The 12,500-nt window shown below is 46.6% G+C and overlaps 2 protein-coding genes across 2 annotated transcripts in view; both read left to right on the top strand.

Moving 5' to 3' along the window:
- LOC145394663 (A disintegrin and metalloproteinase with thrombospondin motifs 1-like) overlaps positions 1-1,700 on the top strand; it is a 48,159-nt gene extending 46,459 nt beyond the window's left edge. Inside the window, exon 15 of the mRNA XM_080268436.1 lies at positions 966-1,700. Within this exon, the coding sequence (XP_080124562.1) occupies positions 966-1,700 (735 nt within the window). The remainder of the gene's footprint in view (positions 1-965) is intronic.
- Positions 1,701-5,009: 3,309 nt separating this feature from the next.
- LOC145394710 (GTP-binding protein Di-Ras2-like) overlaps positions 5,010-12,500 on the top strand; it is a 64,362-nt gene continuing 56,871 nt past the window's right edge. Inside the window, exon 1 of the mRNA XM_080268491.1 lies at positions 5,010-5,089. The gene's annotated coding sequence lies outside the window, so the exon portion shown is untranslated. The remainder of the gene's footprint in view (positions 5,090-12,500) is intronic.

Below are 12,500 nucleotides of genomic sequence, written 5' to 3'. Positions count from 1 at the left end.
GTGTGTGTGTGTGTGTGTGTGTATGAATCTACAGAAAAAAAACGGAAAAAATTGCTCTCTTCCAAACTGCCCTTCCTTCTTCCGCAGTTCCACATCCTCCTTTCGGGGGATGGGGAGGAGGGTGAGGGATGCATATATTACCGGGCAGAGTCTCCGTCGTTCTATCAGTGCCACCACGTGCAGGCTTCCCTCTCCACCACGTGTTCGTATGTGTGTGTGTGTGTGTGTGTGTGTGTGTGTGTGTGTGTGTGTGTGTGGGTACTACTATTTTCCTTTTCTTTCTCTCCTTAACTTGGCCCAGATTTTCGTCCATTTGGCAGCTTATTTCACGAAGCTCAGTGGCAGAAAAGACGATACCGTGGCCCTACATCCTCTCCATGGTACTTCTTCGTGATTAGTACCCGTTTTCGAGTGTTAATATATCGCCACATCCATCCATATATTCCCCCCTTTCCCTTAATTAGCGCTTCTTCGTGACTAGCACAACATTCAAGATGGAGAGGAGGGAGTTTTAGGCCAAATGAGAGTGAAGAAAGTGTATATAACTTTTCAGCAGTTCTTCATCATCATCATCATCATCATCATTATCATCATCATTAGTATCATCATCAACGTTATCCTCATCCTCATCATCACCATCAGTATCATCATCACAATATCATCATCATCATCATCATCATCATCATCATTATCATAATCATCAATATCATTATCATCTGCATCATCATCATCATCACTATCATCATCATCATCATCACCATCAATATCGTCATCACTATCATCGTAATCATCATCATCATCATCATCATCAATATCATCATCATCATTATCATCATCATCACCGGAGCTTTACCACAATGACATATCTGTGACTTTGGTTGTGACATAAGTGACGCAGTTAAGTGGGTGGCAGAAATGGAGGTATGTAACTGCTAATACGTCTCAAGTATCCTATTAATTAACAGCCTTGTGACGCATATGTGACGCACCTGGTAGACGAGACAGAGGGATCCTGTGACGCATATGTGACGCACCTGGTAGACGAGACAGAGGGATCCTGTGATGCATATGTGACGCACCTGGTAGACGAGACAGAGAGATCCTGTGACGCATATGTGATGCACCTGGTAGACGAGACAGAGGGATCCTGTGACGCATATGTGACGCACCTGGTAGACGAGACAGAGGGATCCTGTGACGCATATGTGACGCACCTGGTAGACGAGACAGAGGGATCCTGTGACGCATATGTGACGCACCTGGTAGACGAGACAGAGGGATCCTGTGACGCATATGTGACGCACCTGGTAGACGAGACAGAGGGATCCTGTGACGCATATGTGACGCACCTGGTAGACGAGACAGAGGGATCCTGTGACGCATATGTGACGCACCTGGTAGACGAGACAGAGGGATCCTGTGACGCATATGTGACGCACCTGGTAGACGAGACAGAGGGATCCTGTGACGCATATGTGACGCACCTGGTAGACGAGACAGAGGGATCCTGTGACGCATATGTGACGCACCTGGTAGACGAGACAGAGGGATCCTGTGACGCATATGTGACGCACCTGGTAGACGAGACAGAGGGATCCTGTGACGCATATGTGACGCACCTGGTAGACGAGACAGAGGGATCCTGTGACGCATATGTGACGCACCTGGTAGACGAGATAGGTCCTGTGATGCAAAGGTGACTCTTGGATTACCAGGGATGGGATACTCGACCTTACCCATGATAGAATCCCTGTTGTAGCCTTTGTTTCTCTCTCCAGGAAGGACTAGGGACATGTGGATATTCTACACTCCCCCTTCCTTCATCCTACGCCATACGGATATAACTTACAATCATTTTTCTCTCGTAGCTGAGGTTTGTGTTTTGCAGGAGGAACAGGGGTCGTGGGAAGACAAGGCCTTCTCATTTCTAGTCCCTCCTAGAAATAAAAGGCCAAGTTACAACCCCCCAAAGTCTATATATCTATCTATTGCCAGACGCATTAATCCCATAATGGGTGGCCACAAACAAATCGCCTCCATGTCGCCCTGTCACCCGCCATTTCATTGCCCTGCTCCCAGATCACAACCATTTGTGACGCCTTGTAAACGTACTGTGTGACGCATTACATCTTGCTGGCACCGGGTGACCTTCTTCTCCCCCCTCCCTCACCTAGGATGACCCCGATTCTCGTAAGGAAGGGGTTAAGTACGTATAGCAAGAATCACAAATTTTTTCACGTGGGACCATTTATATATATCGTCCATGCGATTACCGAGCGAGCGAAGCGAGCGAGGACGTTGTAATCCATTCGAAATTTGGTGTGTGAAATTTTTGACCCATACGGCTTGTAAAAATTCCTTGCTTGAGGAGAACCATTATTTTTTTATTTTCATTTTCAGGTATTGAACTAATCGTGGGAGAATCATATTATTTTGGAATTACGTAAAACCTGTCTTTCAGTCGTAAAATATTTCCTCCGCAAAGCCAGTCCCTATCACTCCCTCTTCGTCAGCTGATGTAACGTACAGAGAAGGGAGAATGACTTATTTTTAACGCCGAGGACGAAACAATACTCCTCTTGACGTTCTAGATGTAAATAGAATGACGATGATGACGCACTGGTGACGTATAGGTGACGTAACACAAACAATGTGACGGTAATGATGACGTAGTGTTGATATCTTGACTCCCACTCCCACACCATCATCTGACGTAACCTAAATAAAGCGACGTTGACGGTGACGTATTGTTGACGCACAGGTGACGTAGGCAAACAAAGGTGTGACGCGGGAACGAGACGCTAATGGCCGTCCCATTGTTACGGCGATAGTGGAGGTGTTGGGGTCGATGATGATGATGATGGCGGTGGTGTGAGTGAGTGACGCGATAACATCTGATAAGAGAGAGAGAGAGAGAGAGAGAGAGAGAGAGAGAGAGAGAGAGAGAGAGAGAGAGAGAGAGAGAGAGAGAGAGTATGTATGACAGAAGAGAGGAGGGGATGTCAAGCCTAACACAGTGATGCATGATATGAGAGGGGTGAGAGAGGGAGAGGGAGGGAAGGAGGGAGGGAAGGGGAGGGAGGAAGGGGGAAACAGCTGCATGACCAAGGAAAGAGAAGGGGGAAGGGGAGGGAAGTGATGGGGGGAGGGGAAGGGAGGAGGGAAGGGAAGGCAAGGGGCGGGAAGGCAAGGGAAGGCAGGGGGAGGGGAGGGGCGGGGAGGGAAGAGAAGGGAGGGAGAGGGGAGGGGTGGGAAGGGAAGAGGAGGGAGGGAGAGGAGAGGGGAGGGGAGGGAAGGGAAGGCAAGGGGCGGGAAGGGAAGGGAAGGCAGGGGGAGGGGAGGGGCGGGAAGGGAAGGGAAGGGAGGGAGAGGGGAGGGGAGGGAAGGGAAGGGAAGGGAAGGGAGGGAGAGGGGAGGGGAGGGAAGGGAAGGGAAGGGAGGGAGAGGGAAGGGGAGGGAAGGGAAGGGAAGGGAGGGAGAGGGGAGGGGAGGGAAGGGAAGGGAAGGGAAACGATGGGGAATGGTAGGTATTGCATGACAGGTGAGGGTAGAGAAGGGGAGGGGGAAGTGGGAAGATTCGGGGGGAGGGTATCCATGGAAGCTGATATATGCATGACAGGAGGTAGGAGGAAGGAGGGGGGATGCCGAGGGAGAGGGGGAGGGGGAGGGGGAGTGGGGAGGGCAGATGAATGAATGACAACAGAATGGGTGTGCGAGGCAGGGATGGGTGGGGAGGGAGAGGCAGGGGTGCAGACAGGGGGAAGCCAGGCAAGGGGTAGGGAGTGGCAGGGGGGCTGTAGGGAGGATGGTAGGGACAGGGGATGAGAGTAGGGGAGATCTAGGGACTGAGAAATAGGGGAAAAATAAGTTAGAATTAGGGAAAACCAACAGAATTTTATGTAACTGGACAGGAGTAAGATGAATGTTGTTGTGACAGGGGCGATTAAACAGGGTCATGAGAGGCAGAGGTGTGTGTGTGTGTGTGTGTGTGTGTGTGTGTGTGTGTGTGTGTGAAGGGGCTACGTAGCGGCGATGGTGGGTGTAGTCTGGGTGTAGGTAGGTAGCCGCAGCCGACGCTCTGAATGACTCAAGCCTCCGATTCCTTAGCCCCTGACCTCCCTTCAGTCACACTCCCTCGTAGCCCCAAATCCCCGTCAACTACCTATTTATGCGTCCGAAATCATGAAGTCTGTGCAATTTCCAAGGGCGAAATTGGGTGAAAATGGGATGGAATGGCGTTGGACAAGAGGGGAATGGGTGGGAAAGGGGAAACGTAGTCTGGGTTTAGAAGCGTTGGGGTAGGAATGACGGAGCAGTGATCAATAGAAGAGTCTCCCCCTCCCTCGGGTTGCCATGACAACAATGACGTCAGCGTGGCACAGTCGATACGGCGCTAAGTCCTCCCTCAACCCCGACTTTCCACGACAAAACCCGCCCACGGTCTATCAATATAAACAAAAGAGGGGCTTGGCATGGATGGGGACATGGCTACGAGGCGGATAGGTGGATAGGCGGAGCAAGGGCGGCTAGTTTCCCAAAGCCACGGGGAAAGGCAACAAGCTGGCGGCGTGTGGAAACTAACTTTTTGCACTAAGGAGCTTCCAGTGTCCACAAGAGGCGTTGAAAGGGAGGCAGGAACGACCGTCTCCTGTCTCTGTCTCTTTTTCCTCCCTCGGTGTTAGAGATACCAGAGCTGTTCTCCCTTCCTCTCCTCCCCCTTTTCTCTCCCTCCCTTTTTTGTGCACGCTCCCTCCCCTAACCTCCCTCTTCGCCTCCCCCTGCGTTTCCTGTCCTAAATAACTACCATGGATATACCTTCAGTTGTGTTTGTAACTCTGTGCTCTCCACTCTCAAGCAGCTGGGACCCTCTGAGTGCTAGTGTCTTAAGATATCGACAGTGGTGGTGAGTGAGTGGGGCAATCGAGTTAAAAAAAAAAAGAAAGAAAGAGGAGCAAAGAGGCTTCAAGAGGGCTGTCGAGGGTCTTCTATCTCTCCTCCTCTTCCTCTTACTTCTGTTCCTCTTCACTGGTCGGCATTCCACCCAGACTGCCCCGCCCTTGTCTCAATAAAACCTTTACGACTTAAGCAGGTAAGATCTCTCAATCTCTTCTTTTTTTCTTCTTTCACGTCACTCCCTTTTATAGCCTATGTTTCCTTTCTCTTTTCCTGGTCATGAAGAAGTGTAGACGTGACAGCTGCAAGAAAGTTATGAAACGTGTGTGTGTGTGTGTGTGTGTGTGTGTGTGTGTGTCAGGGAAATACACTATACATCAAACTGAATATATGTGGCAAAGAAATTTACCGTCAAATACATGTATGTGGCAAAGAAATTTACTGCCAATAATATATGTGGCACAGAAACATACTGGCAAATAAATGTATGAGGCAGAGAAATTTATTACCTTGAATACATGAGGCAGAGAATATTACTGCCAAATAAATCTATAATGCAGAGATGCTTCCTGTCAAATCAGTGTATGAGAAAGAGAAATATGCTGCCTAATATACGTATGTGGCAAAGAAATACACTGCCAGATATATTGCCTGATATATTTATTGCCTGGTATATGAAGATGACACAGAATTGACGCTCATAAATAGATATATAAGAGGAGAAATTTTACAGCCCCATCAAGCAAGATGATTACACATTTCGTCTCGTTTATTAATCTGCCATGAACACCTTTGGATCAGACCTCTCTCTCTCTCTCTCTCTCTCTCTCTCTCATCTTAGGGCTGGTGGTGTCATGTTTAGTGATGATGATGATGATGATGATGATGATGATGATGGCTAAACGGATTAAGCCTTTCACTAGTACGAAATCTTAAACTGAGTAAAATTGCTTGGTGGTAGAGAGAGAGAGAGAGAGAGAGAGAGAGAGAGAGAGAGAGAGAGAGAGAGCAATACCCGCGTCCACCAATGGGTCTATAAAGCCCGTATATTTTATTTTTCCCCTTCGATAGATTGCTCTCAAATCACAATTACCTCATTTTTGCTTGACCCTTAACCTTTCCATCATCTTTAGCCCAAATCAAAATAAAGTTGTCTGAGTTAACCTTGTCCTCTGACCTTGACCTTTGACCTCTTCTTACGACCATGACCTTTGGCTGATTGTCCCGGAAATCGAATCTTTTTATCCTTGCGTGATCTTGAACACTTCCACAAAGTTTGGTCTAAATCGGATAAAACTGTCTTAAGTTGACCTGTTATTAAAAGAAAAAAGAAAAAACGAAAACTAAAGAAAAAGTTATCTCCTTGGCTGATCTTCAACCTTTTCTCCAAGTTTGGTTTAGGTCAGATCGAAATTGTTTTACTTAGTTTGTACACACACACACACACACACACACACACACACACACACACACACACACACACACACACACACACACACACACACACACACACACACACACACACACATTTATCTACACTGTATGTCCTTCACCCTGCATCACACACACACACACACACACACACACACACACACACACACACACCTGGTGGCAAACAGTGTGTGTGTGTGTGTGTGTGTGTGTGTGTGTGTGTGTGTGTGTGAGTGAATTACTGATAAATTCTGCCACTCACTCCTCTCTCTCTCTCTCTCTCTCTCTCTCTCTCTCTCTCTGTCTCTGTCTCCTGATCATCTCTGACCTTTTTTGTCTTTTTATCTCCTTCCATCTATCTATCTGTCTATCAGTCTGTCTATCTATCTACGTCTCTATGTATGTATGTATCAGTTCAATTAACTATCTATCTATCTATCTCTATCTCTTTGTATCTATCAGTTCACTTATCTATCTATCTATCTATCTATATCTCTTTGTATCTATCAATTCACTTATCTATCTATCTATCTATCTATCTATCAGCCACTCAATCTATTGCCCTCATTCTGTCGTTCCTGTCTAAGAGAAAGGGAAAATGACAGGAGGCTTTTTTCATCCTCTCTCTCTCTCTCTCTCTCTCTCTCTCATAGGCGAATGGAAAGGTAAACAACAGACAGACAAACAGACAGATAAAAAGGGACAGGTGTGTGTGTGTGTGTGTGTGTGTGTGTGTGTGTGTGTGAGAGAGAGAGAGAGAGAGAGAGAGAGAGAGAGAGAGAGAGAGTCAAACTATTTATCAAGTGAATTAAAATTATCCCCGTTTCCCTCCCCTCCCCCCCAGTTGTCTCCTGTTTCACCCCTCTCCTCCCCTCTGCCTCACCCCTTCCCGTGTTTCACCCCCTGTTTCACCATCTGTTTCACCCCCTGTTTCACCATCTGTTTCACCCCCTGTTTCACCATCTGTTTCACCTCCTGTTTCACCCCCTGTTTCACCTCCTGTTTCACCTCCTGTTTCACCCTTCTGTTTCACCGTCTGTTTCACCCCGTTTCACCCCCTGTTTCACCATCTGTTTCACCCCCTCCCCTGTTTTTCCCCCTCCCCTGTTTTTCCCCCCTCCTCCCCGTTATATCACCCCCTACCTCTCCTTTCTTTCACCCCTCCTCCCCTCTGTTTCACTTTCTCTTTTCCTTCCCTTATCATCTCTCCCCTCCCCTATCTTCACCTTCCCCTCCCCTCTCTCTCCTTTTCCCCTTCTCTTTCTCCCTCTCTTCCCTTTTCACTCAGATCATCTCTCTCTCTCTCTCTCTCTCTCTCTCTCTCCTTTACCTCCCCTTCCCCTTTTTTCTCTCTCCCTTTCCATTCCCTTTTCCCTTCTCTTCCCCTGTGCCCCCCTCTCTCGCCATCCCTTTCCCCCTTCCCCTCCCTTCTACTACTCCCTTTTCTTCCCCTCCTCTCCCTCTCCCCCCCTCCTTCTCTCCAACCCTGTCTCCCTTCGTCATCCCTTCCTCTCTCTTCCCCTTCCCTCTCTCCTCTTCCCCTCCCCACCCCTCTCTCCTCTTCCCCTCCCCACCCCTCTCTACTCTTCCCCTTCCTCTCCCTCTCTCCTCTTCCTACACCCCTTTCTCCCCTCTCCCTTCTCTCCTTTTCCCCTCCCCTCCCCTCTCTCCTCTTCCCCTCCCCTCCCCTCTCTCCTCTTCCTACGCCCCTTTCTCCCCCCTCCCCTTCCCTCCCCACCCCCTCCCCTTCCCTTGGGCCGAATCAACGCAGTGTGACGCAGGCTGGGGGGGGGAGGGTGACGCAAGCTGGGGGTGTTACGCTTAACGAAATACAAGTAGGTGGTTCAGTGGGTTAAGGCGCCTTAGTAGGATATACCCCATAGATAATCACCCACGTCACTCCCATCACCAATATTTCCTTTATTTTTCTATTTCAAATCCTTGTCTCCACACACAAGATTTTTAAAAGCCCTATGAGTCATTTTTTCTTTTTAATTTTCACTACCGCCCATGGAGATTATTTTTTGGGGTAGTGAGAGGGATTTATGAGGACAAATTCGAACATTTTTAAACGCACTAAAAATTCGTCTGGAAAATAATGAGAATAATAAAAAAAAGTCATTGATCTGAAGAGGCTAAATTTTGAAAAGACCATTTATAGTGGCTTGGTAAAAAAAATAATCATGAATATAGTAACAATTCTGATTCTCTCTCTCTCTCTCTCTCTCTCTCTCTCTCTTTATTTGATAGATCTTCCTATGATGGTGTCTATTCCAAGCTAATGATACATTCAGATACGCCATTCTCCCTCTCTCTCTCTCTCTCTCTCTCTCTCCCTCTCCCTCTCCCCCCCCTCTCTCTCTCTCTCTCTCTCTCTCTCTCTCTCTCTCTCTCTCTCTCTCTCTCTCTCTCTCCCGGTAATCAGAGAGACACGGAGGCAATACCCTATTTTTTACTCGATTGAGATTGTCTTTATGAAGCCAATTTACTCTCTCTCTCTCTCTCTCTCTCTCTCTCTCTCTCTCTCTCCATTTTCTTCCTTCTTCTTCCTCTCTTCCTTCCTTCTTCCTTTTCTCCTTCCTCTCTGTTCCTCTTCATCTTAACCTTTCATATTCTTCTCTTTGTTTATATATTTTCTCCTCTTCCTCCTCCTCCATCTCTTCCTCATTCCCTCCGTCCTCTCTTTCTCTTCTTCATTCTCTCCACCTCTCTTCCCCTCCCTTCCTCTTCCTTTTCTATTTCTTCCTCCTCCTCCTCCTTCCCTCTTTCTGTTTTTCTCTCTCTTCCCTCTTTTTCCTCTTCCTCCTCTATTTCTTTTTTTTTTCTTCCTTCCTTTTCCTGTTCCCCTCCTCCTCCTCTTGCTTCTCCTCCTCCTCCTCCTCTTCTTCTTCCTCTTCCTCTTTCCTCTCTTTCTCCTCCTCCTCTCTTTTCTCCCTCTTCCTCTTCCCTTCTTCCTGTTTCTTTCCTTCCTCTTCCTACCAAAAGCGTGACGAAACCAGATAGCCTCCCTCTCTCTCTCTCTCTCTCTCTCTCTCTAAACCACATTAATCCAACCCTCCCTTCTCACCGACCTCCGTTGTAATCCGGTTAAGCCTCACCCTACCCTACCCAACCCAACCCTCCCCTACCCTGTCCTACCTTACTCTACCCAACCCCACCTACCCTACCCTCCCCAACCCTCCCCTACCCTGTCCTACCTCACTCTACCCAACCCCACCTACCCTACTTTACCCTACCTACCCTAACTTACCCTACCCTGCCTTACTCTACCCTACCCTACTCTATCTTACTCTCCCCTACCCTACCCTAACTTACCCTACCCTACCCTGCCCTACTCTACCCTACCCTACCCTACTCTACTCTACCCTGTCCTACCTTACTCTACCCAACCCCACCTACCCTACCTTACCTTAACCAACCCTAACTTACCCTACCCTGCCCTACCTTACTCTACCCTACCCCACTCTACCCTAACTTACCCTACCCTACCTTAACTTACCCTCCCATCCCCTACTCTACCTTGCCCTACCCTACCTTGCCCGGCTCTACCATCATCATCTCATCTCTGTCTTTACTGGTCGTTTTGTGAGTGCACTGGCGTTCGGGCGGGGTATTTCGGTAGACGTGTATGTGTGTGTGTGTGTGTGTGTGTGTGTGTGTGTGTGTGTGTGTGTGTGTGTGTAAACCAGGATCAAAACAAAGGAGCAGGCTTAACCCACACTACAAAGCCCTTACCCCGGATTAGGTGTCGGATCAGCGAACACGAGGTGGGTGGATGGACGGATGGAATGTTGGATCCATATATATATATATATATATATATATATATATATATATATATATATATATATATATATATATATATATATAATCATCCGGACCTCCATCTATATATATATAATCATCCGGACCTCCTATCCCACCCTAGGACGGGGTGAGGATGAATGTTGTAAGAAGTGCATGATCAGGGATTTGGCATTCCTTTTTAATGTGGCAGCGTCCGGATTGACTCAATCGGATACGTTTAAGTGAAGCTACAGTTCATGGTGAATGTTTTTGGCTTATCCGATATAGCCAGGATTCCGGGGTCTTGAATGATGAGTGAATGGAAGCTTGGCCCATTGGTTTGGTCAAATTTGGGCTATATCTATCTATCTATCTGTCTGTCTATCTATCTCTATATATCCATTTCGTCCATCCATCCATCCGTCCATCCATCAATCTATTCACCCATCCATCCATCCATCCCATCTCTCTCTCTCTCTCTTGCTCGCTCTTACCCTTGTGCGCGCGCTCGGCAGTCTGTCAAGCAATGCAACAGCAATAATGAAAGGCTAACAGCGTCATCTCACTCACTCTCTCTCTCTCTCTCTCTTTCTCAAAATTCTGAAATGAAATGAAAACTTTATAATGATAATCTTCACGAGAGAGAGAGAGAGAGAGAGAGAGAGAGAGAGAGAGAGAGAGAGAGAGAGAGAGAGAGAGAGAGAGAGAGAGAGAGAGAGAGAGAGAGAGAGAGAGAGAGAGAATGTTTTTGTTTTTTTTCGGTTAAGCTATACAGTATTTGGTTATTCTGGGAAAAAGTAAGTTACCAGTGGAAGACTTTCTGTAATTTCGAAATGGTTTGTCATGCCATGATTGATTCTACAAACAGTAACAATAATGATTAAAAAAAAAATACTAATAATAATATAGTAGTAGTAGTAGTAGTAGTAGTAGTATACTGTATGTAGCAGTAGTAGCAGCAGTAAAGTTCTAATAATAGTAGTAGTAGTAATAATAATGATAATAATAAGAGTAATAATAATAATAATAATAATATAGTAGTAGTAGTAGTAGTAGTAGTAGTAGTATATGTAGCAGTAGTAGCAGCAGTAAAGTTCTATTAATAGTAGTAGTAGTAATAATAATGATAAAAATAAGAGTAATAATAATAATAATAATAATAATAATAATCAAAATTTTACAAACCGTATGGGCCAAGAATTTATTAAAAAAAGAAATTGGCTAGAATACAGTGTTCTCGCTCGTTTCGCTCGCTCTCAAAATATGTTATAACTGAACAGATTAACCCAAAAATAAAAAAGAAAAAGAAAAAAATATTAACACTTTCCCCGGACTATAATGAGTACTTTGCCTCTTGCCTGAAAATTTAATGAATAGGAAATGAGTGGAGGAAAATAATGGAAAAAATCTAGCTTAAGTCTATATATATTTCTCTCTCTCTCTCTCTCTCTCTCTCTCTCTCTCTCTCTTCCGGTCTTCCTTTCCCTTGGGTTCTTTTTTCCTTTCTTTTTTGCACGATTTCTCTAGTCCCCCACCCTCTCTCTCTCTCTTTCTCTCTCGTCTTCCTATCACCTGTTCCTTAGCGATTTATTTTACCTGCCACACCCAAAGCCCTAGTCACGAAGAAGTGCCTGATATATGAGCCTGGGAGTGTCAATACCTAGAGAGAGAGAGAGAGAGAGAGGGGGGGGAGAAATAGCTTCAGAAATGGGCTAGTCACGAAGAAGTGCTGGAGAAAAGCATCCTAAGCTGACAAGGGGAGACGAACCAATCTCTGAACTTTGACCTTTTCTCCGCCCCGCCTAGCATCCTCCCCGACCTGCCTGACCTTCCCCTCACCTCTGACCTTCTCTCCACTCCCCCCTCCCCCTCCCCCTCCTCCCCTCTTTCTCTCCCTCCAGCCTCTGTTTCCTATCTAACCCTTCCTCCTGCTCCTCCTCCTCATTTTCCGCCAACGCTTTTCCGATCTCTCTCTCTCTCTCTCTCTCTCTCTCTCTCTCTCTCTCTCTCTCTCTCTCTCTCTCAAGCTTGCCATTCCTCTAACCTTCACTTTTTTCCCTTTCTCTCTTCTCACCTTTCATTCTTTTCTTTGTATCTCTCCTTCCCTGTCTTCTTCTCCTCTCTCTCTCTCTCTCTCTCTCTCTCTCTCTCTCTCTCTCTCCTCTCTTTGTCTCCCCTCTCTTCTCTCTCTCTCTCTCTCTCTCTCTCTCCTCTCTTTGTCTCCCCTCTCTTCTCTCTTTCTTTGTCTCCTTTCTCTCCTCACTTTCTTTGTCTCCTCTCTCCTCTCTCTCTCTCTCTCTCTCTCTTTTTGTCTCCTCCCTCTTCTTCACGTCCTTGTCTCGCTTCTTTCCTCTTTTCCTCTCTCTCTCTTTTTCTTTTTCCTCTCTTTC

Source organism: Coenobita brevimanus, chromosome 28, assembly GCF_032717465.1.
Source record: "Coenobita brevimanus isolate Jiangsu-jjx chromosome 28, ASM3271746v2, whole genome shotgun sequence".
Classification (NCBI taxonomy): Eukaryota; Metazoa; Arthropoda; class Malacostraca; order Decapoda; family Coenobitidae; genus Coenobita; species Coenobita brevimanus.
This window is presented reverse-complemented; position numbering and strand designations above follow the sequence as displayed.